This window comes from Phaethon lepturus, unplaced genomic scaffold (genome assembly GCF_000687285.1).
Source record: "Phaethon lepturus isolate BGI_N335 unplaced genomic scaffold, ASM68728v1 scaffold6407, whole genome shotgun sequence".
In the NCBI taxonomy this organism is placed as follows: domain Eukaryota; kingdom Metazoa; phylum Chordata; class Aves; order Phaethontiformes; family Phaethontidae; genus Phaethon; species Phaethon lepturus.
This window is the reverse complement of record NW_010549711.1, coordinates 13782-40326: the sequence shown is the minus strand read 5'-3', so window position 1 is coordinate 40326 and position 26545 is coordinate 13782. Positions and strand designations below refer to the sequence as shown.

Sequence of the window (26545 nt, the reverse complement as noted above, 5' to 3'; positions counted from 1 at the left end):
AAAGAAAAAAAACAAAACAAAAACAAAAACAAAAAGTTGTTTTAAGGATGTAAAGTGTCTCACTGCTTTGTAACAGATTCTGGCTGCCCTTAAAGAGGGCGTTTGTTCCACCTGGTTCCCAACCCTATTGAATTTCAGTGCAAAACTCTCAGGGCTGCAGGCCGTAGCCCCGTGCCATCCCGTATGTATATTCTCCAGAGTGTGTCATGGTTTAATATCGGTGACATTTTAATTGCAGTTAGGTCAAGGGGAAGCACTCTGCGTTATCCTCCCCATGCCGCAGCTGCTCACGAGGAGGTATTCTAGTACCAACAGGGTCAGGCTCCAGACTAATCACACGTTTCATCGGCTCTGGGGTGTGAGCTGGGCATGAGCTGCGAGGAGAGAATCACTTAGCAGTGCAGAGGAGCTCGGTGCTGTGGTCTTAAGCTGGTGGCAGCTGGGCAAAGAGAAGTGGTGAATGCAAGCATCAGCCTGGGAGATGTTCCCATGGGATGGAGCACAGCACACAGATTCCTTACAGCCTGGTGACTTACCTACAGGGGTCAGAAGCAGTCTAGGTATATTTGCACCATGTAACCTAAGAAAGACTACTGCAGTGAACACAGCTGGGTGTTTTTCAGACCTCCAGTGGATTTTTGGAGTTTGGCTTGCAGTGAGCTGGGTCATGTTATCTGTGTGCCCGGTTTAGGTGCGCTTTCAGTTCAGAGTCAAGCTTTGAATAATAATAGAGGTAGGAGGTAGCTGGATGAACCCAAATGCAACAAATCCTTATTTGTCAAAGATACTTTTTTTTTTTAAGCTGCCATAGTCTTAAAGGCAGACATTAAAGACATTTCCAGCGCTTCATGAGCTAACGAACTGGAAACAATCTAACCCTTAATGGCATTGGCATTCATGGAGGTCAGATGTGCTTTGGTCTCTGTGCCATCTAAACAGCAGTTTGCTTATTTATCAGGGAGTCTGCTTCTACAGTAGCGAGATAGGGGATTAGGGAAATAGTTTAAGCTGGAGTTGCTGGGAGTGCAGACAGTGAGCCCAGAGCAGTGACCTTTGCAGCCTTTGCCCTGCGTTGCTAGAGCTGCCACTGAGAAACTGGGACTTTTAGTTGTGTTAAGGCATTGCAGAAAACGGTGCTATCTGTGGCAGCTCAAAATGGTTCGGAGTTAAATTCCTCTGGCCATACTGTCTTCCAGGCCACTGTAGTAACTCTTTGTTTCTTGTTAGTGTCAGAGACAAATAAATGGACACAGCAGGAGGACTAAAACTTGGTTTTGAGAAGAGATTTCTCTAGCAGTTGGCTTTAGTAGACTTAATTTAGTGACCTGCTTTGGCAGTAGAGCTGTTAATTGATATGATACTAGGCTTTTACTTAATATTTTTCTTAAGCCTTAAGTAAATTCATGGGGCTGTGCAGTGTGATCTAACAAAGTGATCATGTCTGGACAGGGAGTAGCTATGCCTCAAGGTGTGTGGGCCAGCACTGTCTCAGTTGAGTTAGGGAGAGCACTAAAAAAAAATCTGAACGGTGTTTCTTCCCCGCCCCCGAATGCTCTCTATTGGAATGCTGTTGCATCAAATGTCCTGTCTTCTCCTCAGTCCTCGCATGTATAAGTGACTCTTTTCTTGGTAAATCTCTGTATTTCTCTGTCTTTTCCTTCCCTAATAAGCCTAATTAACATGAGTGAATGTGATCTGTGTCTTTGTTGTTGTGGGCATGTGTTTAACGAGTATGAAGCAGAGTTAACTCTAACCTGGTATTAGCTAAATTGCTAGGCAGTGTCTCTTGGCTGCATGGCTAGCCAAGGAGATTGGCATTTGGATCTTAGGCTAATGTTGAGCCACATTTGTGCAGTGCCAAAAACAGTCTCGAACTGCAGGTATGCAGATGTCTGATTTTTCATATGGTGAGGGGGTGAGATGTGTCCCAAGGGGCCCCCTTGAAGAAGGGCTGAGGTCTTCACCCTTCACCAGGGATGAAAAATGGCCGGGAGCCAGGGATGGTGGTCACTTGGGCTGCTCGTGCAGTCAAATAGTGGGGTCAGAGACTGAAATAAAATCTTCTTCCTCTGTTCTCAGTGTTCTGTGTATCAGTAGGTGTCCTGGCTGTCAGAATAGCAATCCTTTCCTCTTTCACCTCCAGATACCTTATACACACAATTTCTGTGTTATATTGCTGCCTGAGTTGTTCTGCTTTTTGAAGTTTCTTTCTCCATTAGTCCCAAATTTTTTTTGGTTGGTTATTTTAATACATTTTCTTCCCCTGCTTTGTTGGGAAGACTGAGGCTTCCATACCCTTGCATGAAGCATGGAGTGGTGTGAAAAGTCTCTCTCATCCTCCAACAAGACAGAGTTTATATCGCTTTGGACCCTTACACTACAAGTAAGTAACCCTCTTTGGTTGTGAATGTCGAGGCAGCTGTCTTCCTCTGCGTGTGTGCTGCTTTGGTCTTTCTTTTGCCATCCCTCCTGTTGTCTTAAGAGTAAGAAAACTGGAACCAAACGTGGTTGGGGTTGGATCTAAGGAAGGATTGAGTATGTGTTTTCCCACCAGGACTTTGTCTAGTGTAATTTTTTTCTAAGGCTCCCAGTGGTGGAGTGTGTATCACCTCTACTGTTGATCCCCATTCTCTGCTCATCACTAGCAGATCCCTTTTGGATCTCGGGTGACCTGAGAGGAAGCAGGGGAATGTGAGATATTCGAATGCAGAATATTGTCCACATCATGATTCCGGCATTATCTCTCAGCCTGAGCAGGTGATGTAAGGTGATATACTGTCAGAATAGAGCAACCCCAAAACCCCACTCCCATTTTCCAGGCAACTGCTTGATATGTAAAAAAGCCTAAATAAGCCTCTCTGTTACATTGGAAGAAAATGGTTTGGGTTGTGCTTGAGTTGATGCATGAAATAATGGTCTGTTGCTGTGATGATGAGATTGAGTGTCTCAAAGGCAGCTGAAGGTCTGGAAGAGGCTGCTGGCAGGATCTCAGCCAGTTTGTCACATTCACTCAGTGTCATGTGTTGATCCCCTCGGATACTTGTTGCAGCTTTTGTGTATTTGATAATGCCTGCTTTTCTTTGGAAGGGGTGTCTGTCTTCAGAGGGTTGCTCTTGCAGCGAAAGTCCCCACGTGAGTAACCCTGAAAGATCAACAGAAGCATTAACTTCCATGGCAAATGTCATTCTGCATTTCCATTTCTTAAACCTTGGGTTTTTTTCTTCCAGGCATTTAAATACAGACTGCATGGTGTAAAACTGGATAAATACCAAATTAATATTGTTTATTTGAGTTTTCCTCAGCACTGCTAGATACTTATCCCCATGACTAGTGAGACTCCAGCTGCTTGATAGGTTAATTTCTTTAGTGAATAACTCTTATTTTATCTCTGTAGTGAGTCTAGTAGTTGATATTAAATGTAACATGCATGTTGTGTGTGCACAGATGCTGAGCATGTGTTAACAATTCAAAAAAAAGGGGGCGGGGGGGAGAAAAAGGGCCTTTAGTAAAAAACCAAGATACGCTTTGCTCAAACCGGAGCAGACTTGCTGTATGACTTAGGGAGAGCTGTTCTCTAGTGAACAGATTCAGCACTGAGTTTGCTGTGGGTTGTGCCCCTGTTTGCCACCCTGGGCAGATCTTCTTGTTCTTCTATACTTTGCTTTCTTTCCTGTGAGACGGTGACCAACCCCACTGTTACAAAGATGTTTGAGATCTCCAGCTCCAAAGTGTAAAGTAATGATAGCAGTCACTAATGTGGGAGAAGCAAAACTTGCTTGGACAGCAGATTGCAGGATGCAGAGTTGTGCATGCTGGGAGCTGAAGTTCAATGCTTTATCCCCTAAAAGCTCTAAGTGGCTAAACTTCATGCAGATTATAGGCAGCCCTCCAACTCCTTGTTTACTGTTGATGCAGCGCTTTGTAGGATGTCTATCCGTGCTGTAAGGAGCCAGGGTTGTGTTGCCTTTAAACCTTTTTGTGTGTTCATTTGTTCTGAAAATCCATCGGGCATGAGCGCTCAGCATGAGCCTGTGCGTTTAACGGGAGCGGGGCACTGTGGCTGGGAGCCAAGGAGGCTGGCGTTAAACCCGGAGGCAGAGCGGTAAATCTGTAGGAATGGACAGGCTTGGATTGTCTGTTATGTAAGGATTTTATTTAATACTCTAGCTGCTCATCTACAAGAATATTATTGATTCAAGGCTGGCAGCTGGTCAGACTCATTTAAGTCCTGGATTGTAAAGCGGTTCTGATAAACACTGGATATCCACGCTTTTGTGTCATACCTGGACTGGTTTGGGCTGATCCAGTTGGAGCTCTGCACCTCTACATAATCAAGATGGATATAGGGGGTCTGAGCCCAGAGGTCTCTTCTGCATGGTTCAGGGCTGTGTCCCACCACTGTGCTTGCTCTGAAGTGTGATGGAGTGCTGGGACCTGAGCGCTGGCTCGCCCTCTCCTGTGGGGTGTCCTGGACTCCGGGCATCTGTAGGCTTGGCAGCCTGGGAAGAAACACTGGCCCCAGCAGTCCTGAGTGCCTGCCTGATCCAAAAGGCTGGTGAGCAGGGGCTGCTGGTGTCATTCCCTCCCTGTCTGACTGCTTTCACAAGGCTGGCCTTGGTGGACAACACCCTGGCTTGTTGAGGTTGATTAGGGACTCATCAATGTTTTATCAGAAAAAACTTCTACTAAGCTATTTAATATACTCAGAGTAGGAAGCCTCACGTGGTTGTGGAAGCCTAAAAGTGACGCCCAGTCTGCCCTGGGTGCCACATGCCTCTCCCAGCTCTGCAGGTAACTTTCCTAAGATTATACACAACAAGTCACTTCATTTACCTTCTCCTGGAACTACAGTGTGAGAATCTGTGTTAGGCCAGCCCCAGCATCCATTTATGCAGTGGATGTGATGCTTCCCCAGGTTGCTCCTCCAGCCTTCGACAAGGAGCTCTGCACCTCCTTTCATCGAGGCTGTTCTGGTTTGATGAGCTGCAAAGGACATCTATTAGGATTTCTGACAAAGGGCATGTGTCCATTGCTGGAGCAGTGCTGATGTGGAAAAGGAACTCTCCTGGTGGGTCACTCCTTCATGTCTGATTTAAGGCTGTTGTTGCTGTAACAGTAATAGGACTGCTAATGCTTTATAAAGCTGCTTTTTTACACTTTAAAAAATGAAAATGGTTAGTACTTAGTTTCATTTGCTGATGGAAATCATTCAGCATGGAAAAGCATTAGCAGTAAGTGCTGCTGAAACTGGTGGCCATGGCACTGGCAGCATTGACCTGTCCTCCACCATCGTTGACGCAGCTGTCCTTGGTTTGGACCATAGCCCTTCTGCTCTGCAAGCCTGGCTTGGTGACGTGAAAACAGACACATAAAATAGGCAGTGAGCAAGATGCTGAATATGCCTGTGTGAGCCACAGTGGAGTCTGCAGTGAGAGATCTACAGTCTGCCAGGAGGTCAGAAGATGCAGACCATGAAGTTAAGATGTCTCTAACAGGATTAGCCCAGATAAAGTAGCCTACTAGCAACTGTGCTCTCGGCATTTCAGTCAGCCCATTTGCCTGATTCTTGTTCTTGTGTTCCTTGCTGCTGTGTTACTGAATGCATGCTCCTTGAGCTGTAATGCTTAATTCTTGGTTTGGGGTGTGAGGGAGGGAGGAGGCAGCAGTTTCCCCCTGTTAGCCCATGAAATCCGTGAAACGCATAGCTGCTCTGAAAGCCTTGGCTGTGCTATGGACGCAAGGCAAAGCAGTAGTTGAGCAGTGGTTGTTGCAGCTTCTGTCCCTGGCTCCACCCTCCCTGGTATGTTTTGGAGCTCCAAATGGCTCACATCACGTTGCAGAAGTGATTGTAACCCCTCTGGATCACAGGAACACTTCAGCAGAGTCACTTCATTACAAGCTGCTGTTAAGATGCAAATAAACTCTCTTAATGCTATAACTCCAGCGCTGCTGCACTTCATAAGTCAGCATAACTGCTTACACAGAGCTGAAATTACAGGACATATGCTCTTCAACTGCAGAGCAGCCGCAACATTGTCCAAGCCAACTAATACAAAGGAAAGATGCCGATGCAGTTTGGGAAGAGGTGCTAGTACTGTTTTTGTTGATATAGGGTCAAGCTCAGCCTCTGCTTTAAACCCATGTGGCTGCTTGAATGCTGTTGTGGCAGGATGGGTTTGGAGGGAATGAAGAGAATTCCTGTTTGAAGAACTTTGTGCATTTGGTGGCCAAGGCTCCATGTTCATCCCCGGCTCATCTCCTGAAGCTCTTCATCCCACACAGAGACTTTGTGCTCTTCAGCAAGAAGCAAGCCTGCCAACTTTGGGCTCAGGATCAGGGCTTTGCAGTGCTGCAAGTTCCCAGTCAAAAGTTCCCCTTGGCTATGCTGAGACCAAGTGGCAGCTCTCATCCACCCCACCTTCACAGCAAGCATTTCAGCCTGGGTAGGGCTGGCAGCTGTATTAATGTGGTCCTCTCCTCCGCGGGCTGTTGTGTGCTCCCGTGTAAGGCAGGTTCTCGTTGTTCTTCCCGCCCGTGAGATGAATGGAAACGGTTAACTAGAGCTGCCAGCCCTGGGGAATTGGTTCGGCAGCACTTCATGCCTGACTAATATCTGCTGCTTCCCTTCTGCGCTCTGCCTGTCACTCCAGATGGGAGAGGACACTCTGTGGGTAATTGGTTCCTGTTCCCTCTGTCTTCCTTCCCTCTTACTCACACACATCACTGTTACGGTTTCTTCCAGCATTTGAGTTTGGAATAAAGTTAGATCTTGGGCATCTTGCAGGAGGATTGGGTAAACCAGACCTGTAGTTTCTGAATGGGGAAAAGTGTTGGTGATACGGGAGAGTGACAGGCAAGACAAATGGAGGAAGGGACTTCTGTGCTGCTACAATGGGTAGTGCACCCCGGATCCGGTGTGGAACCGATTGTATTAGTTCTTTATTAACTTTTCTCCCCTTTAATTTCTGTCGAGGTACGTTATGTTGTCACTTCTCGTTTTACTCTACAGGCAGAGCCAGCTCTGCCTGCAGGGACCTGGTGAAGCTGCCAGCTCCTCGGAGCTTGCACGACGGCTCTGTAGTACGCATCTGCAGTGCTTGGTCCCGAGCGGAGGAGCCAAGAGAGTGGCAAGCTGCTGTGTGCAGATGCCCCGCTTTACTCATGGGAGGCTTCAGGAGGAGCAGGCCAGAGCTTCCCGGCATTGGAAAGAGATCTTTTCTACCATGTAGCAGAGGTGATGGGTGCAATCTAGAAATGTAAGGAGGCTCATGGTAAATTCTCTGAGGCAGTGAGGTTTCTTCCTCTGCCTTGTAGGGGGTGAGAGCTGGAGTCTTGACTCGAGTAATAAATCCAAATTCTACTTTTCCTCCAAGGCCAGACAGCTAGGGAAAATGGAAGACTTGCAGATAGCTTGAGGAACCCCAATATGTCACTCCTTTCTTCCTTCAGTGCATGCAGATACCAATGTATGGGTTTCTTCGAGGTTGGATTCCTAGCCTGCAGCCTCTTATGATGAGTGTAGTAGGAAATGGTAGAATAGTTAACATCTGGCTCGATTATGCAGAATTATTCAGTCATTTCCATAATACCCTTTGTAAAATGCTTGCTGCTTGATAAACCAGTCTTTCTTCTGCTTCAGACAACATTACCAGAAATCCTCCGTGCATACAATAATATCGGAAATGAACTGGGTTCTTTACCTTTTTTTCTTTTCCTCTGGACTTTACTGCCTGTTAGTATAAAGTGTGAAGTTCATCTGCATGCAAGACTATGAATAGGGATGAGGTGCACTAGTTGCATTTATTACTCCTCGGTGAGCCAGTAACAAGATGTAAATGATCTGATATATTAATCTAAAACATGGCTTGTTTTAAAGAGCAGCCTATAGAACAAAACTCTGCTCTGCCAGGCTGTTTCAGTGTGGGAGACCTGACAGTGTAATAAACCCTATTTTATAAGCTCAATATTAATTGGATTTGCATTCTCTGGCTGGCTTCCTTTGGTCTGTGACTGGTCCTCCTTTTGACTTTGGAATCACTTCTATATGTTAACTCTTAAGTAAGCTAAGAAAAACTGGACTTGCATACTGCTCTGCTGTGGGCAGCAAGAAGATGGGTTGCTGTATGAAGAGGTGGCTCATGTAGATGATGAGGGACCTCCTATAAAGTTCTGCTGTGACCTCAAGTAGGGATAAACTGAATCTGACACAGGGAAAAAGCTCTTAAGGCTTCTTAAACACAAATTGTGTGTGATTTGTACTTCTCTAACACCTACTTATACTAGCTAATACTGCATCAGGTGGCTCCTGTGAGGACTAGGGGAAGGAGAGATGCCAGGGGGTAGAAGGGGGATCCAGAGCAGCACAGGGATTTGTCAAATTTTACAGGTTTTTTGGTGGCTAGTTATCACGTAGTAAGTCACTGCCTTGCAACTTCACTGCTCTTCTCAAGTAATTTTATCCTTTTTGTCTGTGCTCTGAGGGAGAGAAGTATGAAGCTTTATGGTATCTCTTGACCAGCACAAAATACATTTGCCATGAGACCTCCCAGGGAATGGGCTAGCAGGGACCAGAACAGAGTTGAATTTCCAGATCTTTTGTGCAGAGGGAAAAGGTTGGAGCATTTTTGGCCCTTCTGGAGGCTTCTGCTTTAGCTGTATGGTATGTTTTTTCCAATATCTTAACACATCACTGTGTATTTGAACAACATACGTAGAGCCTTTGTTGACCCAGTTTGTAAAATGCTCTTTTAAAGCAAACAAACTCCCCAAACCCTAAAGAAAAGCAAAGGCACCTATAGGGTGAGCTGTGCTATTCTGGCATGGCAGTCCAGCCTTTTCCCCATGGGACTGGCTCCTACCTCGCCCCTGCCCATACTTCATCCTCCATGCATGTTGTTGGGGCATGATCCTTGTCTGAATGGGACACACAGAGACCCTGCGCTAGGCAAAAAACTGCCATGGTTTTCTCAACAAAAGCCTAGGACACAGATAAGCCTGGAGATGTCTCTGTAGTAAATAACCACTGCAGATCTGTGCTTGTTTCCTCCTGGCTATCAGTCATCTGTCGAGTGCTTTATAAATATTCACAGGAGTGATGTTGTACTCACAAACAGCACTTGTAGCCAGTTTTGGAGTCTGTCCTGATCACTGAATTCTCTCATGCGTGTAGAACGGTGTGGATGTTTAAAAAACAGGTTTTATCACTAAGAAAGTGGTCTGGATGCTTTGTACAGGGAGCTCATGGTAGGACAGCTTCTAGGTGGGCTGCAGGAGGGTTTGGCAGAAGGGCTCCAGGGAGAATTTGGAGTTTATGGGGTGTTGCGTGGGTGGTACGCAGTGGCTATTTCAGTCCCTTCAAACTGTAGCTGTGTAGCTTGGCAGAGATCAGTATTGAAGTATCCTACTGCACCGTAAGGTCTCTTTACTATTTGAGTGGCCCGTTAGATCATGAAGCTGGTTTTGTCCCCTCTAAGGGAGGGGACCATCTTCAAAGGGGAGAAAAAGCCCACCTGTCTGAGCTGTTGTAATAGCCGGCATGTATCCCGTTCTCTTTTTCCCTTGTTATTGAAAAGAGCCGCATGTCAGAGGAACGTAGCCAATATGCATTGTGTTTTCCTGTCGTTCATAGCTCTTCCCTAGAAAACTAAAGCTTTCGGGAAGTGAGCTTCCTGTCAGTTTTATTTTTATACCATTTCACAGTTACCCCACTGGGTTTTGTGGAGCTGCTCAGGACTGCTGGCAGCCAGCATGGTGGGTTGAAGGGAAAGCACTGGTGCATGAAACATGAAGAATTGCGCAGAGTTTGTGGTGCAGATGACAGAGGGATGAGTTTCTGTTCTTATTAACCTGCAAAATGCTCCTGTCCGCAGTAGGTGTGTGGGGTAGTTCTCTAAATAGCTCTGTTCATGCAACAGCAAAAAAAGCCCCTCTGTTCCCTGTGCTTTCCCATCATTGCGTTTCTGTCTGTCCTGTACGCAGCAAGCGAGATGTACTCGCAGCAGTGCGGTCAACTGAGCTCCGCTCTGGCCATCTGACACTTGGCTTAAATGAACTCGGTCTTTCTCTCCTCTCTCTCCTTCTCTCTTTCAGCTTGGCAGTGACCTTGGCGGGGGCATTGGAGGAAGCCCGGCAGTAAGTGCCATTCCATTTTTTTTCTCCAATTTGAAAAGCTGCTCAGAGCTCAGGGTTTTTAAATACAACCTCACCCATTATGTGCCGCAAAATGCTTAAATCCCTTGAAGATGTTTGAAAATGGACAACTGCAACCCAAACGCACAGGTCCCAACCTACGTTGCTTTGAGTCCAGCTGTCACCTGGGCCTCCCTAAGAGCAGCCAGGGCTAGAGCTCTTGACTCTATCTGATTAGCTCTTCTTAGAGCTTTTAGTTTGAGCACCAGCATTAACATTGGCAATACCCCAGTCCTTGTGCAACTGCTTTGGCGGCTGAAAGACCAAGGATGCTTACCGCTCTACTCACAAAGCCTGTTCCGTTGTAACCCTAACCCAGTGTTACCATGGGCTTGTCTGCACTCGGTGCTTTTCGCTTCCCAAACACCATGTAAGATTTTTCCATGGACATCAAGATCAGGTGCTCTGAGCTTTCCTACTACATATGGTCAGGGTTGAACTCTACCTGCCACCGGCCTCCTTCTCTGTGCCTGTGCTTTGTGAGTGTCCTAGTGCCTAGAGCACTTGCTCAGGACATGGGAGACTTTCAGGCTGCTTCCAAAGCACTCTTGGCTTCAAATGCATACCAGCTTCTTCCAGGAGAGCATGGGAAAAGGATGCAAGATGACTTGGAGATGCAGTGGGCAGGAGGGAGTGTGCCTCCAACCCACACCCAAAAGCAGTCTCCTGGAGAAGGCTCCAGTCCTTCTTCCCAGGACTGTGTAGCCAGTAATTCAGTGAGGAAAGAATACTCAGTTCTGGAGTGAGGGCTTTTCAGAGACCCTTGTTATGGCTGCAGGAATTCTCTCTCCTCCTTTCCCTGTGAATCTTGCATTCCTTTCTAACTTCAGCATGAGGGCAGAGGAGGGCCAGTGGTACAGTATACCTGTAGCCCCCAGCAGAACACACCGGGACGTGGGAGATACTTACTCTGCAGAGATCACACCTACAAAGCCAGGTCTCTGCCTTCCTGGGCCAGCATAAACCCACCAAGCAGTTCTGTAAAACCACCAGTCCTCCCTGTCCAAAGAGTTGATTGAAACACCACAACTCAGGTGGGTTCCTGAACACAGAACAGCAGTGAGACTTCAAACCTGGACCAGTCATCAGTATTTCCTATTGCCTGCCTTAGTCATTCTGCCTGTTTCTGGGCTGCCGACTGTGGTGAATCCTATTCTCAAGCATGTAATTCTTCCTGCTCACAGTAGAGAAGAGAACTTGGGAGCCTAACTTGACTGGAGCTGGGCACCTAAAGGTTAATATTCCAGGTTTGGTGCCCTCGTTTTAAGTCCTGAGAGGGAAGGATTGCCCTTGTTGCAGAAAGGTTGTCCTCTGCCAGGCAGAGACAACTAGTTCTGTTTCATGTAATGAACTTTTTGGACCATAGTGCTGAGAATGCAGAGCTCTGGCTTTGGGTGGGAGTACGCAATATGGTCATGACTCCCTTGCTATCTCTGGATATGCGAAATCTTGCAGATTCTTAAAGACTGTCCTAGTTGGGGGAAGATTTGAAGCATTTCTTCTTTTCCCTGAGTTTATGTAGGGTAGATCCATAAAGCATATTGTCTTTATGAGGAGAGGTGGAGAAGAAAGATGCCTCTACAATGGGAATAGGTAACTGGAGCTGTAAAAAATGTGAAAGCTATTGCATGGTTGAGGTGACAGCCGAGTGTAGGGATTAGTTGCCAAGAGCTTTGGAATTCAAATGCATTATTTAGCACTATTGATAATTCAGTGAGGAAGCTGCAAACGGCTTTAAAATATTTAGGATATTGCCTGAGTTCATGCTTTATTTAATAAGTAGTGTTCTTCATATGTGATGTTATCGGTGCCTGTTCTTTCTAACTCCTCCAGGTGGGGCAGACCTACATTCCCTCTTCCGTGCCAGCCACCTTTGCCCCTTCACCCACCCCAGCAGTGGTGAGCAGTGGACTCAACGATCTCTTCGAGCTCTCGTCTGGTATAGGAATGGCTCCTGGAGGATATGTGGCTCCAAAGTCTGTACGTAAGAAAAAAGAACGTCCTCAGTATGCTGCCTTACCTTAGGCTGCAAGAAGTCTGAGGTTGCTTGCTTGTCCCCTTTATTGTGGGTCTCTGGTGCTATCAGGGCACCTTAGTTCAACTCAGTCCCATTACGGATGCCCTGTTTTTTTTCCCAGGCAGAGTAACAGTGTGTTGGAGACCATGTTAGTTGTTAGTTACAGACTTCTGGGTTTTCAGCTGTTCCCTTATTTTGCCTGTAACAATATTACTCTAAAGAATGGCTTATATAAGATATGAGAATTTCAATTTTGTGAGAGCAGTTTTCCTGGAGACTGACTTCTTAGCAAGTTTCCCCAGGAAACTGAGGGCAGGATACAATTTGCTACAACTTTCATAGAAGATTCGTTTATTTGGAGGAATCCAATGTGACAGTGAAGATAAAATCATGTGATTGGGATGAGCATGCCGCAGTGTAATGCGGATAAATGCTCTGTTAGTGACAGAGATCGTGGATGCACTGGCTGAAGCATGCTTAGTCTGAAGGGTTTGTGAGATGCAGAACATGGTTCTGGGAACAGGCTGTGGAGCAGCCACAGGGAACTCAGGGTTAGCCTTTCATGCCTGAAAGGGAATAAACAAAAATTAGCACTCTTATTAAATAGTCAATGGATGAATAAACTAAAGTCCTCCTCTGAAATCTAGGATCTCAAGGTGCTGCTTTTGGTCCTTAGCTGCTTGCAAGTATTACACCATATATTAGACTAGGTACAAAAGAACCCAGTGATTTTGAGCGAAGTACTTCATTTTGCGCCACTCAAATTTGCATCTGATTTTCTCCCACAAAGATGATTTGGGAATCCAGAACCTGAAGAGCTAATAATATCAGCCCTGTGATTTTCTTTGGTTCAAACTTTAGTATTGTCCTGCCTCTAATAGCCAAACAGATCCCTGGAGAAGCCTGTCCATCAGCAGACTTGGTAAGTCCCGCATTAGTGCGATGGACACGAGCTTTCGCTGTTTCTTGTGCACACTAATGTTATAGTATATTTGAATTCTTACGTGCGTGCTTGTGAACACGAATTAGGAGCAGCAAGCTTGTTCCTCATTGGTGAGCTTGATCCTTTTGTATCTTCCCTGTAGTGTTTCTTTAGCATTTGTGGGCTAAATGTGCCAACGTAGCTGGATTTCTGAACTCTGGATTTTTCTAGTGTTTGGAAAACTGCGCTTGTTTGTTATCTTCAGGCCAGACTTCTCATGCTGAATGACATCTCCTGTGTTCCAGGTTTGGTTGCCTGCGGTGAAGGCTAAAGGATTGGAGATCTCAGGCACGTTCAGTCACAGGCAGGGACACATCTACATGGAGATGAACTTTACCAATAAGGCTTTGCAGCACATGACTGACTTTGCCATTCAGTTCAATAAGAACAGGTAAGAAATCAATACACTTTGTCCACTACGTTAAAAAGATTGCATGCTCCTATGAAAGGAGTCTGCATCTACACTGCTAGATATCAGGAGGACTTTATGTAACTATGTAATGCAGTCGTGGAAACAGCTGGATGATACAGCCTGAACTCTCCATCACACCACAGTTGCGTGAAAGGGCTGAAAATACAGACCGATAAATCTGTGAGGAAACAGGCAGCAGACGGTCCTGTTGTTCTCCTAGCTCTGAAACAGCATCTGCCCCATTTAATCTTTGCAGAGTTTTAAAGCAGCCTCACGAGTTGTTAGGCAGGTTAGTGGTTTTATAGCCAGTAAGTGCCCCGAGGAAAGCGAGAGCATAAACAGTCAAGAATTTGAGCTGCACAAGTATCAATCTGTTAATGCCTCTACCTCCTGACTTAATTGCTGTGCTGCCCCTCAGACTGTCCGGAAGTACATCTCATTAATAAAGCTATTTGTCAATGAACAAGTTGCAAGGTAAAAGCCTATGGCACGTGTTTTCCCTGTAATTGGCAGCAGAACAATTTTGTCAGAAGGAGCAGCCACTTGAATGGTTAGAGCATACAGATTTTTCTCAGAAACCATCTCAGCCAAAAGACATGACATGGCAGTACAGCCACAGTGTCTTCCCACAAATACCCTTCTCAGTCAGAGAGCTTATCCTGTGGTTTGCTATATGTTATCTTGAGCAAGGACCAGGCTAGTTCTTATCAAGACTGTGAAGAATATTGTGACTGAAATGATCCTCATATTTCTTCATATCCCTTCACTGAAAAAGGGTTCTCTATACTAAAGATCCACTGAAACCATCACTGTTAGCCTTGCAAATTTGGCATTTCTTGGGACGAATAATATTTACTTACAAAAGACATTATGCTAAGTAAGTCGTAGTGAATGTTCTCCCTGGACTGCTATATTTTCTGTAGAGCTTTGCTGAGCTGCTATATGCAAATGCTTCATGCAAATTGGCCTGGAGAAAAGCCATGTTGCTTGTGATTTTTTTCCCCCATACATCAAGCTGTGTTCTAGCCACACCTACATGGTACTTCTCAAGGATGTAAGAAGTTTAAATACTGTACTGTAAAACAGCAGTTTCTCCTTTTGCAGCATATCGGCACACGCTCCGTATACAATCTACTACTATTTACTCTTTTACAAATACTGTTTTCCTGTCACTGCTTTCCACTGTGGCTGGTGCATTGGAAAGAGCTGCAGTGGGCTGGCTCTTTAGCTTTAAATATTAAGGTTTGTGATTGGGAAGCTTCTGTTGCTTTTCCCCCTCTCCTGCTGCTACTAATCACATTCAGTGCAGTCTTGGGATAAAGCATATTAAAAAAAAAAAAAAAAAAAAAAAAAAAAAGAAAAAAAGAAAACTAGAGCTCTAGTGTGCTGTAATACCACAGCCACTTAGTGGCAAAATGCAACTTTCTTTTCCCTCTGAGTCTTAAGGGAAAACACTAGGGTTTATGTTCCCCAAGGTGAATGGCTGCAGAAGGCAAATGACATGGCTAGGCCTTTGCTGAGAATATTCTTATTTCAGCTCCCTAGAGCTGAAAACTGGAGAGCAAAGAATGGAGCATCTGCTGGTTTCTGAAAAAGTGACATACCCAATACACATGTGGCTGACTCTGTGCAGAGACAGTATCAGTTTTTTAGTGCATAACATAAAAATACACACCTAGATATCTTTGTTCTGTAAATGGTCTTACTGCTTCTGAGCTGATGCGAGTTGCGCAAAAGAGAAGCGCAGTCACAACTGGACGCCAAAACTATCTTATGCATCTGAACTTTCATCTGCTTTCGAAAAGACGACGGTACATAGTACAGAAGTGTTATGTTAAATGTTAGCTGCTTTTCCTCTTCTCCACACTAAGTAGAGGTGCCTGTGGAATTACATGCCTCCTGGGGCAAGTCAACACTGGCTTTGCTATGGTGGTATACGTCCCCAGCTGAAGGAGCCTCAAACCAAACAACAGAGCCAGACACTGTCATTTGGGACCAGACAGCTGGCTGCGTTGATTCATTTGTTCTCCAGTGCTCTGTTACAAACTGCGTACTCCTTCTTGGCTATGTATTTGTTCTGTGTTGGCTCCAGTTCCTTCTCCTGTGGCTCCCAATGATATAACAGCCATGCAGTGTGTGATATACTCTACTTCTAGTGCTCTGCAGCTCTAAGACAGAGCCCACAGGCCTGCGTCTGAGTCCAGGTGCTGCTCCGTGCTGGGCAGGCTGCTGCTCAGCACGTAGACCAGTGCCGTGCGGGTAATGGAAGAGTGCCCGGATGCTGGTCCCCTGGGCAGGATGGTACATGTTGTCAAGGAGACCGACCTGATTGAGTTTCCTGTGCTGTGTCCTACTTTGAGTGTCTGCTGTGGTGCACACTGAGAGCTGTGTTCCTCCCCTGCAGTAACAGCAGGGACAGCTCAGGAATAATGGGAAAATAAGCTAGCTTGTGCTTGGCAAAAGGGGAATAGGTGCTGGGCAATGCAGTGCTGCTCTCAACGCTTCTGTTTTTCTCTTGCCCAGCTTCGGGGTCATCCCAAGCACCCCACTGGCCATCCACACACCTCTGATGCCAAACCAAAGTATTGATGTTTCCCTGCCCCTCAACACTCTGGGACCAGTCATGAAAATGGAACCTCTGAACAACCTCCAGGTAAGGATTGTCTCATTCTGGGCAGCAAGGAGATCAGCAGGTGCTCAGCCCAGTTTGTTTGTCTCAACACAATGTGGTAAGACTCTAGTAACAAAATACCATGTGTATAGGGTAAGCTGGCAGACCTCATGGATGTGGGCCATGAGTCTGACCAAGACTTCCTATTCCTTTTTCCTAGTCTCTTCTAGCAGGACTAAAGCAGGCACTTGAATTTTATGAGTTTGCCTTTTCAAACAGCTGAAACCCACTGCTTGCATCTGTGTAGATTGTCTGCTCCAGTAACACTCTTCTGTAAACCAGGTTTGAGGTTTGGTTGGGCTTATGAACTGGAACCCCTGTGAACAGAGAGCGTGCATGCTTGTGGTGGAGTGGGCAGCGAGAGCTGTCAGCAAGAATTGAGGCAATTAAAGGAATTGCAGGAAAGATGGCAGCTGCTGAGTGATTAATATTTCTCTAGTGCTCTTAAGTTCCAGCATGCTCTACAAAGGCATTGGCACATCCCTGCCCCAGATAGCTTAATCCAATGCAAACAAGATGTGTTCCAGGAAAGGCAGGGGAGAAGTGACATAAGCAGCCAATGTTTCATTAATGAGGCTGTTGGTGCGTGTTGGGGACAGCATTCCCTAGAAGAGGCTTTTTATCAGATTGAGCTGCCAATCTGAAAAAGGCACAGCAGATCCAGGGAGATGTTCTCTTCTGGTTTGGACCTGAGACTGTCTCCATCAGTCGTGGCATGCCTCAGGGGCATTGGTCTACAAGTGCTCATCAGGCAGACAGTTCTCCCTGGAAGGATGCTCTTCCCCACTGCTGCCATGTGCAGCCACCCTGTGCAGCAGAGCTCAGCAAGTGACTCTGCCTCTGCTCTGGGTAGCTGGGTCCTCCAGGATGGTTTTCCCAGTATCCCAAAGATGCACTTAACTTGCACTGTAGCATGTCTCGCTCACCTCAAGTCTCCAGGAGATGGAACTAGGTTGGGTTCCTGTAGCGTAGCAGCCCGTAGAGGGGAGTATTTTGAAGCAGCTCATTCTCTTTATAGATTAAGAGAATGCAATGGAAGTTACTATTTATTCTTCCTGAGCAACTGTTTTTTTCCTTTCTTCTGACTTCCATTCTGGGGCTTATGACTTATTGATGAGTCTTTGAGCAAACAGCTTGAAATAGCTTCTCTGGCGCTTAAAAGAGCAGTCCTACACTCCAGCTCTGAGCTCAGTCATGCGATCGGGGGAGCATGCGGACAGTGAATGAATTACATGTGCTTGTCTTCCACAGAGGGCCCTTTCAGCTTGTGGAAAAGCTGAATTCCCTCTGCATCCAGGTCACGAGGATGTGGTAGCATCACTGCATTTGGGTCAACTATGGTAAAATCTACCTCCTGCTCTGAAGGAAATTTGGGAGTCTCTAGGAGGCGACAGTCCTGATCCGCCTCCGTAACACTGGGGACTCTCTCAGCCAGGCATTCTTCAAGTTGCTGCTTCCTTTGATCAGGAAGGAGGTGAAGTGTTTGGGTTATTAAATCTCTAAAGGAATCAGAACACAGTTTGTTTCTTGTAGCATCTTCTGCTAGAACAAAGCAAAGAGAAAACATGTGAGGAAACCTCCAGCTACCTTATATTGAGACAGCGGAGCATTCATTAGTGCCAGACTTAGTTGCTAATTTGCTAGCTCTCTCATTGCCATAGAAGTTGGCTGCCCTTTTACAATTGGGGAAGCTGCCATATGGAGTAATAGTATATTTCTCTGCAAAGAGTTGAATCATGATAGCAGATGCCAAGTTAAAAAGAGCACTCCCCTTACTTTTTTGACAGCAGTGGGTTTGATGGAGATCTGTCATTGTCCTGACAGCCAAGACTCTGGTTTTGTTTGGTGAGTTGGTGTAGAAATTATCTGTCTTGAAACATTCAGAAATCGTCTTGGTGACCTACTTAGGGAACAATTTATAGCATAATATAGGAGTAGAGAACACAAATGTTCCTGTATTCATTGAAGAACCAAAACACTCATCAAGTTGGATTTGCTTAATGCCGTTTTTCTGAGCTGGGGAACATTGAAGTAGATGCAGGACTGATTTGAACCTGAGGACCTTGTGTTCATCTCCTATTCTGGTGGGTATTTTTTTGTTTCAGTAACAAGAAAAATAAGTCCTGAAGTAACCAAACTGATAGCTTGCAACTTTTTATCATGTTAATTAGAAACTTCAAAGACTAGTTGTACATTCCTTAGGCAACTATTTCAGAAGTAATGAATTCAGGCCTTGTTCAGGTTATTTTTATTACCATTTCTAATCTTTCACCCAACAGAGCTGGTTTAATCTTAACATTTGTAATCATGGAAAGAAATGAAAATATCTGACAAGTTAACAAGAAAGCCGTTTTTACAAGAAGATGAGGAAGACTGAAATATTTTCAGAGGGTTACTTAAGTAAAATGTAACTATGGTTCCCAACTGAAGAGTCTTCGGTTTGCCAGTCGCTTTGCATCTTGTGATAATGAATAGTAGGCTTTTCCCTCCCATCTCAAAGTAGTGATGATAATTTGACTGATGATCTGACCTGTTGACTCAGATTCAACACCCAGTCAAGCAAGCCAAAGTTAGACTGGGCAGAAGCACTGCAGGGCTAAACAGACTCCATCTCTGCTCTCTGGTTCATCTTTTTTACTTCTTGCAGGTAAAAAAGCTGCTGTCAGAATGCCTGTGGAGTGTGCCTGTTGCTAAAGAAAATCTGACTTAGTTATATGAGCGCTGCTAACTTCTGCTGGGGGACACTCCTGCAGTACCTTGTCAGCCTTTCGGAGGCTACCTGGCACTTGTAGGTGCTGTGATTCACCTGCGCAGAGCTGCCTCTGCAGAGCGTGGCACTCGTAAGTCATAACAAGCTCTTGCCCAAAGGCATGCGAGAGGCTGTGTTGAGCTTCTTGACAAGTATTTGGTAGCCGTGGCTCGTTTGCCAGCCAGGGAGATGGCTCTAGTAGTTGTATGGGTTTGCTTGGGTCCTGTGGTTGCCTTTTCACAGTCAAAGCAGTGAAACCCCTCTGATGACATGTAGGCCGTCAGGCTTGTACCTGGTGGAAGAGATGGGGTGGATGAGGTATCTTCGCCACCATGGGTATGGGACCTTGAGCTCTCAAAGAGGAAAATAGGTTCTGAAATAGAGATTTGCATTAATGAGGAATCTTCTTTCCAGATACTACTTCATCTTTAAGTCAAATTTGGAATAAGAAAATGCCTGGGATGAAAGCCTTTCTATGCTAAAGAGAACAACTGTTCCCAATAAATGGTCTTTCAAGGGCTGTGAAGTGCTGTGAAATCAGAATAGCAGGTTTGTTCATTTGGGTACCTGTGAATTCCTCCCCTAACCCTGGAAATGGGTGAAGTGGAGCCAGCCTGCTGAGAGAGTTTCGGAGCTCAGGCCTGACCTGTCATGGCACGAATACGATAATCTCTTCTGTGAGATGGTAACCACTTGCAGGAGATGATACAATCAAAAACAAGCTGCAGGGACTCCCAGAGCAGTAGCGAGTCTGAGCCTGGAGCATTTCCATTCTCTTGGGACCCACATTCAAAAGTGACAATCAGTGTGTTGCATTCCCCAGTGTTACCTGCTGCCAGCTGCCGGGGCTGTTTGTTGCAGCTACTGAGCAAGCAACTGAAAAAAGCATAGCTTCACTTTTCCAAAATGCCTGTAGAATGATCTGGTGAATATTGAAAAAGGAAAGGATCTGCCAGCTGCATTTTTTCCTGAAAAGTGACACTTGGAAACACAGGCCTCTCCCTTGCTGCTAAGCAGTGTGAGGTGCAGGACACTGTTTTGTTTCTTCCAATGACTTTGGCAAAACATTTCTGTAAAGGCAGATGAAGGTGCAGCTTCTTCACTGAGACGAGATCAGTCTTGCTAATGCACTAGATGATACTTATCCTTCCACACTCAGTTCTGCTGTAACTCATCACCTGTGCTCCTCTGCTCTTCAGTGTCTCAGTTGCAATACAGACCCGCTGGAGCTCTCATTCATCAGAAGCGTTAATGTATCTCGGGTCACAAATGCAGAGCTCTGGGTACTTGGAAACAGATTTCACACATTAAACTCTCCATAAAAACGAGGCTGAGAATCAATGTAAGCAGCAAGTTCAGCCAGCAGATGTTCTCCCTTCAGAGGCTGCTTGATAAATGGCTCAATATCTGCCTGTGTGTGAGCTGTGTCAAAATTACTGGACCAAGCACCACAGAACAGCCTTGGGCAGCTGGATGTGGAAGGTGCTTTCTTGGGTTTGTTGCCTAGGTTATTTTTTTAACAGCCTCTACTAGTGAGAGTCATATTCCAGCAAAGAGAACCCTCCTGGGAGCTCCTTGAATTAAGGACCCAGATCACAGCTTGGCATCTGCAGCCAGTTCCTAGCTCAGCTGTGGAAAGCTGTTGGCTTGCTGATTGAGGGCAGGTCTGCCACATGGTACAGCACATTTGATAAAATATGCATTTTGAACTGCAAGTACAGCCAGGCACACATGAGAGCGTAACCCTCCCAAGTAACTCGCTGTTCCCTGACCACTGACGTAAGCGGCGTGCCCGGAGATGACGGCCGCAGCCAGCGGCACAGCACCCAGCCTCGCTGTCTGCGCGCGACTCCGCTGCCCGGGCTTGAGACTTGTGCCTGTAGGTAGAGCATCCGGCTGGCAGCGGCTGTCAAGCACCCGTAGGATCCTGAGAACCCTACCTGTCAAACAAAATGAAGTGAAGTAGCTAGTACTCCCTGGGGGCATCTGACAGCCAGAGCGGCAGACTGTCACAGAGTAAACCGTGACCTCGTGCTGGCAGAGGTAAAAAAGACTCTGCAGAGGAGAAGAGTTCTCGCCTTAACAGTTTGGCTGCTACCAGGCTCTAAAGCAAAACTCAGCTTGAAGTAAATCCTTAATTTAGTGTAGGTGCTAATGGGATTCCAAGTGGGTATGTTGTCTACTTGCTGCTGATGGAAAGCATCTGTGTTGCTTTCAGACTTGACTTTGAAAGTTGATTCTTCTGCTCAAGTCTGGGATTTAAAGCATCAGAAACCTACACTATTGAAGGAAATAACTTAGCATTGTTCTTATGAGGTACCTCATCCCCAAAATACCATGTGTTGGCTGTTAGAGGATAGACAGGACACCAGAAGGGTGCTCATGCTACAAGGCGAACAAATATGTTCGAGGGGTTATTTCTGGAGGTGCTGCTTCCTCTAGTCAGATCATGAACACAGCGCAAGTGACTGGGAACCCTGTGCCAATTTTTAGTGGGCTCACACCTTTTCAACAGTGAAGCATCACATGAAAATCTGGCACCTTTTGACTTTTATCCCTCCGAAGCTTTGTGGTCTGCTTGACTAAATTCACAAGGTAGTAATATTTTTTTTTCCCTCGTTTCAAAAAGATCACAGATGGAAAGTCATTTTTATTCAAAATGCTTCTGTTTCAGCTTTCAAATGTCTAAAGCTGAAGGTGCTGTTAAAGATTTAATAGTTCATGTCCAGGTTGGAAGGTTAAAGCTGCAAAGCCACAGGCAAAGTTAGTCTGAACTGGAGGATTTATTGAATGCAAGTGGAGGTTCCTTTCAAGCATGTCAAACGTGGAGAGACTTTTCAACTACTGGTATCACTTTAGATGTCATTGTTTGTCTCCGGGTACACGCTCCCACCTAAGGAGCACTGGATCTTTTTTTGGCAAGTGGCTGTTGTTAGCTACTTAGCTTCTCGCGGGCGCTGCTGTGGATCTGCTTGCTGCCTGCATTTGTTTTTGTAGCCTGTCAGATGGCACCGGATGCTCCTGATGTGGCAGTGCAAAGGTCGAGGCATGCCCTTGGAAAGTTGTTATCGGCTGGTAGGGCCTCTTAGCCTCTTCTTGGTGCAGGTTTTCCTGTCCAGGTGTCTGCAGGTGGCTTTTCATCGACCAGATCTTGAGGACCGCAGCACTAAGATTGTATGCCTGGCTGTTCAGGGGAAGCACGTGGTGTTGCACAAGGGAAGCTGGTCTTGAAAAACTTTCCAGTCTTGTCCCAGTGCTATAGGTTTAAGGTGACTGTAGCTTTTTCCTTTCCTGTTTGCAAAAGTTACTTATAGCAGCTAGTTTCTGCATCCTTATAGATACTTGCAAAGTGACATGTGGTGTCACTGCTGAACTCAGTGATCCTGTTATTTGTTAACAGCTGGTTTCTGTATCCTTACAGATACTTGCAAGGTGACATGTGATGTCATTACTGCACCCAGTGATGCATTTTGGGAGGAAGGCTGGCATGTGGCTTGGTTTTCTTTGCTGGGAAGAAATCGCACTTCAGAGGATCTTAATTGGGTAGCTCTCCAGAGTATAGCCGAAGCAGCTTACTCAGTATGTTTCTGCAGAGTTGAGAAGCAGGTCAGCAGATACCTTTTTATAGCATTCTTATAACTGCAGGGGCAGGGTTAGAATATTAATTTGGAGTGTGCCTCTAGAACTGTGACTGGAGAGAAGGCACTGCTTTCCAGCCCCTCTTGTAAGAAACTGCTGCTGTATGGCAACAACAATTAGCTACAAAAGCTAAGTAATCTCTGTTGTTCTAAGGCAATTAATCATTAAATCAGAGTTGGAAAAGATCTTAGGTCACGCAGTGTAGTCCCTGCTATGCTTTGTTGTTTTGCTAAAGTTCCTCTTTAGCAAAGCTCTTTGAGAGCATTGACAATGCTGATTTTAAATACTCCAAGCACTGGAGCTTCTCTCTTCCTCAGGAGAATTTTGTGCTGCTTAATAATTCTTACTATCGAGTTTTCCCAGACATTTAGCCTAAATCTTTCCTCTTCTGGCTCATCTCCATGACTTATATCCAAGCATAGCATCTGGAACGGCTATACTGCTGTCCCTTCCCCAGCTTTCCTCTCCTAGCCTCAGAGCTGTATTTTTGGCTGCTCACCCGGTCTGTTCAATCACATTTTGCAGAGGTGAATCACTAAGTCCATCCACTGATCTGCTTTTGCCCCTCTGGCTTCAGTGCCTGTAGCTCAAACAGTAGACACTCCAACTCATGAGTGTGACGCCAGCAGTCGAAGCCTGTGACAGCTCCCCATTACAGAGGAACATTTCCTTTCCCCCCCCTCCCCAGGTTGCACCATCATTTACATGGTTTTGCTGGGCTTTAAACTAATCCCTTCTTAAGCTGGTTTGCACTGTGGGAATTAAATATAAGCTGCTGCTTTTAGTGATGGCCGAAAGTAGAAACCCCACAGACTGTCACATCTACATTTCTGCTTTCTTTGCACTTCTGGGACCTTCCTAATTGCTACAAGAGTTCGTTCAGGAGCTTGATCTCCTACCACTTGTCCTCTGGCTTGCATGCATGTCTAATCAGCTGACTTGGGCTTGAATTCTCTGGTTTATTCCCCTCCCTTGTCTATCTGCAGCTGTTTTTACCAACATTTGGGGATGTCTTTCTAAACCTGCCACAGATTTTCTCAGCAGGACACTAATATATCTAATTACTAATGTGAATAGTTTGTCTTGGCATAAATCTTTGTAGCAGCAAATATACTTCTTTGGCTCAGCTTTTAGCATGGTCTGGTTTGTGTTTCAGCTGGGTGACAAATTGGAGAACTCCTGGGATTTTTCAAAGGAAGTAGGAGCTCAAACAGCTCCTGAAATTCAGGGCTCCCCACACAACCTCAATACTGCATCTCTCTGACAGGCTAAGTTTCCTTTGTTGTAAGCAGTGGCAGGTGCCGGCTGAACTTTTCTTCTGTGACAGGCTATCACTATGTGGGATGATGTGAGGAGAGCGTGAGAGGCATGGAAATAAAGCCCAGAGCTACCTTTTTCTGTGCTATATTATGACAGTGCACTTTCTCAGACCTCCGGTTCGCTCCTGCTGTACCATCAGCTCTCAGCCTAGGGAAAACTGAAAGTGAGGTTGCTCTCTATGTTAGCAGAGATCAGTCAGTAGTGTGGCAAGCATGTGTGATAAAAGGCAACCCAGTGCATCTCCCTGGCTGGCGAAGTTTAATGGCACTAAGAATTAAGTCTTTTGTCAAGTGATCTTTTTCTACCTGCCTTGATTGCTCTGCAGCAGGGCTTTCTTCTTCCAGGAGTCAATACCCAGCACGTGTTCACTATATAGCTTTCCATAAGGTAAAGGCAGGAGATTTGGGAGATGCTGCGAGGAAGGTGCAGGCAGTGAACCCGCTTCAGGTTTCTAGAAAGTCTCTGGGCTGAGATCTCGAGAGATCGAGGAGTCTGTGTGTTCAGACATGACTGAGAGCTGCAGGTGAAAATAAATACACAGGGGTTTGGAGCTGGGAATTACAAGAGTGAAATGGCAAAGAGAGGTGATGGAGAAACTCATGTGCAGTATGACAGGCATGAGAGTAGCTGTGTGCAGCCAAGAAATATGAACATACCTTGGAGGTGGAAGAAGTGAGGGGAGGGAGAGGCTGAACGAGAGCAGAGAAGAGCAAGGACCCTGGCTGTGACCCCATCAGTGCACTTGGCTCTGAAGCAGCATGGTGAAGTGCTCATAGGAGAAGAATGAGCAGCTTTTAGTGAAAATGGAGTGAGCACAGAGGAGTGGGACTGACCTTGGTCTGAAACTACCCAGAATCTCAGTAACATCTCTCCAGGTAGTCTCACATTCAGACCTGACCTCTGCTTGGAGAGAGTACTCACCTGCCCGCGCACTGTCGATGAGACTGTGCAAAATCTTGGGATCCCTTTGGACTTCCAACTGATAGAGACGCTTTAACCCCCGTTTCTTCCATAACAGGTGGCTGTGAAAAACAACATTGATGTCTTTTACTTCAGCTGCCTAATTCCTCTCAACGTGCTTTTCGTAGAGGATGGCAAAATGGGTGAGTGCTTCTAGGTCTGTGGTCAGCCTCCTTCAGCCAGACTGTGCAAGCAGCACCCAGCTGGGTGCACTTGTCCCATGGCTGAGATGCACATGTGCTTGGCCATGATCTTCATGTCAGTGCATCTCAGCAGCCTGAATCAATCTGTAGTGGTTTTGGTAGCCTGTCCCTGTTGTCCTGCAATTCTAATAGCTACCAGAACCCAAGTCCTCTGCTCTGATTCTCTCCGCCAGACAAGGGGTGAATTTGTTGTCTTTGAGGCTGATTTTGGGGTTGGGGGTTTTTTGGGGGTTGTTTTGGTTTTTTTTTTGCGGGGAAAGAGGGTTTCATTCACTCAAATGGGTCTGGGATTTGCCCCCATTCTGCTTTCACTGTAATTCATGTGTTCCTGGTCACCTTTATTGTTAAATTGTTGTTTGAACTGGCTGGGAATTAGCTTGACAAGCAGCTTTCACTATAACATAATCCTAAATGTGTGGGTCTGCTTCCTTGTCAAATCCTGCCTGTTCTTGGTTTGTAAACAGCTCGTACGGTAAAGATAGTCTCTGGTTTGGGGGTTCCAAAATCCATCAAAGCTTTGTTGCTTTTACAGTGGCACTGAGGTTGGTATAGGAGCAAATCCTGGATCTGACCACAGCAGGGCAAAACGTGACCAAAAGATCTTTTGTGTGTCTACCTTGCATCATTCTGCAGTGAATTAATTAATGCCCCGGTCCTGTGAGGACCCAGGAGTGCTGATTGTCTTTCTCATTTCTAGAGCGCCAGGTCTTCCTTGCAACGTGGAAAGATATTCCAAATGAAAATGAGCTTCAGTTCCAGATTAAAGACTGTCACCTGAATGCTGGTGAGTAGCTTAATTCTACCATGCTGCGAGCGCTTCTGATGTATGGTCACTGGACATCACCTTATTAATAGCATTGTCTGTGGCTAAGGGATAGATGGGCATTGCACTTATGAACAGAATGGCTTTGGATCCTAGACTTGTTTCAGTAAAAACTTTAGCTGGGCTCCCATAAAAGCACATCTAAAATCCCCGATTTTAGATTTTACCTTTCTGTTTCTTCCTTTCCTTGTGGACTTTGTATTCTTGTTTCTCTCTTATACTTTGTTTCTCTGCAAAGCCGCCCTTTTAAATAGAGCTGAACGCGGTGATGGGGCTGTACAGCAATCTTGTCCTGCTACTGTGTGTTTCACAGTAGGTGTTCCAGCCCTGTCTTTAACCTACTGCACAACCCTGGGTCAGTCACTTCACCTTACAGCATCTGCTTGCTTTCTGTTGTGAGGGAGTAACCCTGTGTACCACTATAAGATGTTTTGACGTCTATGGAGGACAGGCCATGTAAGAAGAGTTTTGGTCTGCTGTTGTTAGCTGATATAATTGATGCATTTTGATCATACTCTGTCCTGTTCAGCTCTGTGTTTAGCCATCCAGTTGCCTCTGTGAGCACCCTACTTGTACGTATG

At 45.8% G+C, this 26545-nt stretch overlaps 1 protein-coding gene across 1 annotated transcript in view; it reads left to right on the top strand.

Annotated features, from left to right (window-relative positions):
- The window catches only part of LOC104623291 (AP-1 complex subunit beta-1-like), a 75632-nt gene that overhangs the window by 39654 nt on the left and 9433 nt on the right, over window positions 1-26545 (top strand). Inside the window, 6 exon segments of the mRNA XM_010290339.1 lie at window positions 10090-10131; window positions 12022-12168; window positions 13433-13578; window positions 16123-16252; window positions 24997-25081; window positions 25839-25925. Coding sequence (XP_010288641.1) covers window positions 10090-10131; window positions 12022-12168; window positions 13433-13578; window positions 16123-16252; window positions 24997-25081; window positions 25839-25925 — 637 coding nt within the window.